General features: G+C 50.0%; 1 protein-coding gene across 1 annotated transcript; it reads left to right on the forward strand.

Moving 5' to 3' along the window:
• Window positions 1-285: 285 nt before the first annotated feature.
• Window positions 286-6,513, forward strand: LOC121309327 (polymerase delta-interacting protein 3-like; the record flags this gene model as incomplete). Its single annotated transcript, XM_041242202.1, has 7 exons — window positions 286-373; window positions 980-1,054; window positions 1,553-1,831; window positions 2,686-2,766; window positions 5,262-5,391; window positions 5,681-5,750; window positions 6,345-6,513. Coding segments are annotated over exons 1-7 (807 nt in total), but the record flags the coding sequence as incomplete, so codon positions are not given.
• Between the last annotated feature and the right edge of the window lie 4 nt (window positions 6,514-6,517).

Below are 6,517 nucleotides of genomic sequence, written 5' to 3' on the forward strand. Positions count from 1 at the left end.
CTATCTACACACACACACTATCTATCTATCTATATATATATACATCTATATATCTATATACTGTGTCTATCTATCTATACACACACTATTTGTCTATCTGTATATATACACATCTCTGTCTCTCATAGTATAATATATATATATATATATATATATATATATTTCAGAGGAATAATGTGATCTCTAAGCTGAAGTGTCCGTGTTTAGATAATCTCATATAAACAGTGATAACTTTAAGCTTTGATAACAGATAATATAATAATGATGCTGTGTGTGTTTTCTTCCACAGCAGAGACCGCTGGCTGTGAAACCAGCCCCCCAGCCCAGCGGAGCCCAGTTCAGCCTCCTGAAAAGACAAACAGCGGAGAGCATGGTGAGGAAACTCCTCCCCCTCAGCCATCAGCGGGAGTCTGAAATATCCCACTTCTACCACCAATATACTGTGTGTATAGGAGTCTGATTCCCAGCCCTGATCTCTCTGTCTAAATATCCCACAGCCACCACCAGTATGACACACACGTGTGTATAGGAGTCTGATTCCCAGCCCTGATCTCTCTGTCTAAATATCCCACCTCCACCACCAGTATACTGTGTGTATAGGAGTCTGATTCCCAGCCCTGATCTCTCTGTCTAAATATCCCACCTCCACCACCAATATACTGCAGCTCTCTCCACTATAAAACCGGCTACAAACCTCCTTCAATCAAAGTCTATCTACAGGGATGGGAATCAGACTCCCGCTGCACAGCGGTGTGATCCAGTCCTGCTTTCACTAGGAGTTTAATAATCAGACTCCCGCTGCACAGCGGTGTGATCCAGTCCTGCTTTCACTAGGAGTTTAATAATCAGACTCCCGCTGCACAGCAGTGTGATCCAGTCCTGCTTTCACTAGGAGTTTAATAATAAGACACACCTGAGCTTGTTCGCTAGACACACTGGGGGCTGATCAAGCTGTGTCTGTTTTTGGGTTTTGTTTCAGAGCTTGTCTTTAGGAGAGGACGGGTCCAGCAAGCAGATGAAAATCACAACAGCAAACGACCTCGCGCCAATCAGGGTGAGAGAGGGGGGGAGAGAGAGAAGAGGAGAGACGGACGGAGAGAGAGAGAGAGGGGGGGAGAGAAGAGGAGAGAGGAGAGACGGAGAGAGAGAGAGGGGGGAGAAGAGGAGGAGAGAGAGTAGAGGAGAGGGGGTAGAGAGAAGACAGGAGAGAGAAAGAGACAAACAGACAGAAGGAGAGACAGAAGGGGAGAGAGACTGGGGGAGAGAGAAGGGGAGAGACTGAGTGGGGGGGAGAGTGACAGAAAACAAACACATTTATCAAGGCAGACACAGCAGTAGGGGTAGATTTGACAATCATGCTAGTAGTGTGTGCACCTCTCTAACCCTTCCCCCCTCTCTCTCATCTCTCTCCCTCCCTCCCCCTCTCCTCTCTTTCTCCCTCTCTCTCTCCCTCCCCCTCTCTCCTCCTCTCTCTCTCTCTCTCTCTCTCTCCTCTCCCTCCCCCTCTCTCTCCTCTATCTCTCTCTCTCTCTCCTCTGTCTCTCTTTCTCAGCCCGGTGTTTCAGGTCCTCGTTTCTCTCTCTCCAAAACCGCCCCACTGACCAAAGTCTTCCAAAACGACTCCTACACAGCCAGCCCCCCTGCACCCTCCCCCCCCCCTCCTCTCCCCTCCCCCCCCCCCTCCTCCTCCTCCTCCATCCTGAGATCCAAACCCAGCCTGGTCGGAGCCTCTCGGACCCTGGTTCAACAGACAGGGGGCGCTGGTGCGGTCCAAAAGGCGGCAGAGACCCGGGTCCAGCGACTCTCGGCACCACAGCAGCCGGCAGCCCAGGTGTGTGGAGTTCTGGTCAACTTACAGCAGACGGGCCGGTCCCAGCGGCGAGAGAAGAGGGGGTCTCGAGACCGGGAGGTTCAAATCCCGGCAGGGCCACCGACTCGCTGTGTGTGTGTGTGTGTGTGTGTGTGTGTGTGTGTGTGTGTGTGTGCGTGTGTGTGTGTGTGTGTGTGTGTGTGTGTGTGTGTGTGTGTGTGTGTGTGTGTGTGTGTGTGTGTGACCCTGAGCGAGTCGCTTCACCTCCTTGTGCTCCGTCCTTCGGACGAGACGTCAAAACAAACGAGGTCCTATTGGAAGAGACTCTGCAGCAGCAGCAGTTGTTGGTGATGCAGAGTTCACCCCCCTAGTCTCTGGAAGTCTCTTTGGGAGAAAAGCCTCCGCTGATTGACTCGTTAATAATAATAATTATTATTATTATTAAAGCCCTGGGCTCAGTTTCTAATGACAGGTTGAAGTTGTGCTGCAGTAATTATAATCACAACTGCAGTGAAAATCAGCCCTCGCTGGAATTGGGTAAAATGCCTGTGAATCTCACCATGGTCCCAGGAAAGCTGTATTAATAACTCTCCTCTCTCCTCCTCCTCCTCCTCTCCTCCTCTTTTCTGTCCTCTCTCCTCTCTCTCTCCTGTCCTCTTTTCTGTCCCCCCTCTCCTTCCTCCTCTCCTCTTTTCTCTCCTCTCCTCTCTTCTCTCCTCTCCTCTCCTCTCCTCCTCTTTTCTGTCCCCTCTCCTCTCTCTCCTCTCCCCTCTCCTCTCTCTCTCCCTCTCTCTCCTCTCTCTCCTCTCTCTCTCTCTCTCTCTCTCTCTCTCTCCTCTCTCTCCCCTTCTCTCTCCTCCTCTCTTCTTTCCCAGCTGTCTGTTTTCAGTCCCCTCGAAGGAACGAAGATGACAGTTGATAATCTTCATCCCAGAGTTACCGAGGAAGACATCGTGGTGAGTGGAGAGAGAGGAAAAAAATAAATGAAAAATTCAATAAATGTATTTGTTGTGACTTTCTCTTATTGACGAGAAACTTCCACAAACCCCAGGGGCTCTGAAGAGAGCGAAGCTGTATTAATCTCTCTCTCTCTCTCTCAGGAGCTGTTCTGTGTGTGAGGGGCTCTGAAGAGAGCGAAGCTGTATTAATCTCTCTCTCTCTCTCTCTGAAGAGAGCGAGGAGCTCTTCTGTGTGTGAGGGGCTCTGAAGAGAGCGAAGCTGTATTAATCTCTCTCTCTCTCTCTCTCTCAGGAGCTGTTCTGTGTGTGAGGGGCTCTGAAGAGAGCGAAGCTGTATTAATCTCTCTCTCTCTCTCTCAGGAGCTGTTCTGTGTGTGAGGGGCTCTGAAGAGAGCGAAGCTGTATTAATCTCTCTCTCTCTCTCTCAGGAGCTGTTCTGTGTGTGAGGGGCTCTGAAGAGAGCGAAGCTGTATTAATCTCTCTCTCTCTCTCTCAGGAGCTGTTCTGTGTGTGAGGGGCTCTGAAGAGAGCGAAGCTGTATTAATCTCTCTCTCTCTCTCTCTCTCAGGAGCTGTTCTGTGTGTGAGGGGCTCTGAAGAGAGCGAAGCTGTATTAATCTCTCTCTCTCTCTCTCTCAGGAGCTGTTCTGTGTGTGAGGGGCTCTGAAGAGAGCGAAGCTGTATTAATCTCTCTCTCTCTCTCTCAGGAGCTGTTCTGTGTGTGAGGGGCTCTGAAGAGAGCGAAGCTGTATTAATCTCTCTCTCTCTCTCTCAGGAGCTGTTCTGTGTGTGAGGGGCTCTGAAGAGAGCGAAGCTGTATTAATCTCTCTCTCTCTCTCAGGAGCTGTTCTGTGTGTGAGGGGCTCTGAAGAGAGCTGAAGCTGTATTAATCTCTCTCTCTCTCTCAGGAGCTGTTCTGTGTGTGAGGGGCTCTGAAGAGAGCGAAGCTGTATTAATCTCTCTCTCTCTCTCTCTCAGGAGCTGTTCTGTGTGTGAGGGGCTCTGAAGAGAGCGAAGCTGTATTAATCTCTCTCTCTCTCTCTCTCTCAGGAGCTGTTCTGTGTGTGAGGGGCTCTGAAGAGAGCGAAGCTGTATTAATCTCTCTCTCTCTCTCTCAGGAGCTGTTCTGTGTGTGAGGGGCTCTGAAGAGAGCGAAGCTGTATTAATCTCTCTCTCTCTCTCTCTCAGGAGCTGTTCTGTGTGTGAGGGGCTCTGAAGAGAGCGAAGCTGTATTAATCTCTCTCTCTCTCTCTCAGGAGCTGTTCTGTGTGTGAGGGGCTCTGAAGAGAGCGAAGCTGTATTAATCTCTCTCTCTCTCTCAGGAGCTGTTCTGTGTGTGAGGGGCTCTGAAGAGAGCGAAGCTGTATTAATCTCTCTCTCTCTCTCTCTCTCTCAGGAGCTGTTCTGTGTCCCCGAGACTCTGGAGAGCTCTCCGCTTCGACATAATTAGAGAGACCTCTCTCTCTCAGGAAGCTGTTCTGGGACACACTCTCCGAGACTTCTCTCGCTCGACATAATTAGAGGAGAGTGAGAGAGGGCTCGACAAGAGGAGCACTCCCCGAGCCTTTATCTCGCTTCGATATAATTAGGAGAGCTCTCTCTCTCTCAGGAGCTGTTCTGTGTGTGAGGGGCTCTGAAGAGAGCGAAGCTGTATTAATCTCTCTCTCTCTCTCTCTCAGGAGCTGTTCTGTGTGTGAGGGGCTCTGAAGAGAGCGAAGCTGTATTAATCTCTCTCTCTCTCTCTCAGGAGCTGTTCTGTGTGTGAGGGGCTCTGAAGAGAGCGAAGCTGTATTAATCTCTCTCTCTCTCTCTCAGGAGCTGTTCTGTGTGTGAGGGGCTCTGAAGAGAGCGAAGCTGTATTAATCTCTCTCTCTCTCTCAGGAGCTGTTCTGTGTGTGAGGGGCTCTGAAGAGAGCGAAGCTGTATTAATCTCTCTCTCTCTCTCTGTCTCTCAGGAGCTGTTCTGTGTGTGAGGGGCTCTGAAGAGAGCGAAGCTGTATTAATCTCTCTCTCTCTCTCTCAGGAGCTGTTCTGTGTGTGAGGGGCTCTGAAGAGAGCGAAGCTGTATTAATCTCTCTCTCTCTCTCTGTTCTGTGTTTGTGGGGCTCTGAAGAGAGCGAAGCTGTATTAATCTCTCTCTCTCTCTCAGGAGCTGTTCTGTGTGTGAGGGGCTCTGAAGAGAGCGAAGCTGTATTAATCTCTCTCTCTCTCTCAGGAGCTGTTCTGTGTGTGAGGGGCTCTGAAGAGAGCGAAGCTGTATTAATCTCTCTCTCTCTCTCTCTCAGGAGCTGTTCTGTGTGTGAGGGGCTCTGAAGAGAGCGAAGCTGTATTAATCTCTCTCTCTCTCTCAGGAGCTGTTCTGTGTGTGAGGGGCTCTGAAGAGAGCGAAGCTGTATTAATCTCTCTCTCTCTCTCAGGAGCTGTTCTGTGTGTGAGGGGCTCTGAAGAGAGCGAAGCTGTATTAATCTCTCTCTCTCTCTCTCTGTCTCTCAGGAGCTGTTCTGTGTTTGTGGGGCTCTGAAGAGAGCGAAGCTGGTCAGAGCTGGGTTTGGGGAGGTGGTGTTTGTGAAACAGGAAGACGCCGTCTCAGCCTACAGGAAATACAACAACCGCTGCCTGGATGGTGAGGAGAGGCGGGGAGAGGAGGGGATGATATATAGATAGATAGATACTGTGTGTATAGATAGATAGTGTGTGTGTAGATATATAGATAGATAGATAGATATATAGATAGTGTGTGGATAGAGAGATAGTGTGTGTATAGAGAGAGAGAGAGATAGATATGTGTTTCTAAGGCTTGTTCCTGTGTGATGCTGAGCTGTGTCTCTCTTTAGGACTGTTCCTGTGTGATGCTGGGCTATGTGTAACTCTGTCTCTCTCTCTCTCTCTCTCTCTGTGTTTTTGTTTTGTAGGTCAGCCAATGAAATGCAATCTTCACCTGCAGGGGGGCAGCGTCATCACTTCTGATCAACCCATACTGCTGTAAGAGAGAGAGAGTGTGTGTCTCTGTGTGTCTGTGTCTGTCTGTGTGTGTGTCTCAGTGTCTCTGTGTCTGTGTGTCTGAGGGTCACACACACACGCACACAGTGTGTGTGTCAGACACACACACGCAGAGTGGACACACACAACAGACACACAGTGTGTGTCACAGACACACAGTGTCTCAGAGTACTGTGTGTGTGGGTGTGACACACACAGAGTCACAGATCTGTGTCTGTGTGTGTGTGTCTCCCTGTGTGTGTGTGTCTGTGTGTCTCAGTGTCTCTGTGTGTGTGTGTCTGTGTGTGTGTGTCTGTGTGTCTGTGTGTGTGTGTGTCTGTGTGTCTCAGTGTGTCTGTGTGTGTGCGTCTCCCTGTGTGTGTGTGTCTGTGTGTGTCTCTATTGGTTTGAGTTGAAACGTATTATTATTATTATTATTATTAATATGCTTTTTGCTTTTACGTTCTATATTAATCTAATGTGTTTAATAAGAAGTTGATGCTGCTGCTGATAATGATCATTCCCACTTGATGTGCTTTTCACTCGGATGGGTTTATGAGTAAACTTACCACCCCTCCCCCCCCCCAAAATACACAGGAGGCTGAGCGACGCTCCGGGCCTCCCGAAGAAAGCCCCATCGACAGCGGACCTGCGCCAGGGGGCCCCGCGCCCCCCGTCCCGGCTGCAGGGGGAGGTGGACCCTGAGACCGTCCTCCGAGCGCTGTTCAAATCATCAGGGACCCCGACAGCGAGCACCCAGCCCACCGCTT

The sequence above is a fragment of the Polyodon spathula genome, unplaced genomic scaffold (genome assembly GCF_017654505.1).
Source record: "Polyodon spathula isolate WHYD16114869_AA unplaced genomic scaffold, ASM1765450v1 scaffolds_1204, whole genome shotgun sequence".
Lineage (NCBI taxonomy): Eukaryota > Metazoa > Chordata > Actinopteri > Acipenseriformes > Polyodontidae > Polyodon > Polyodon spathula.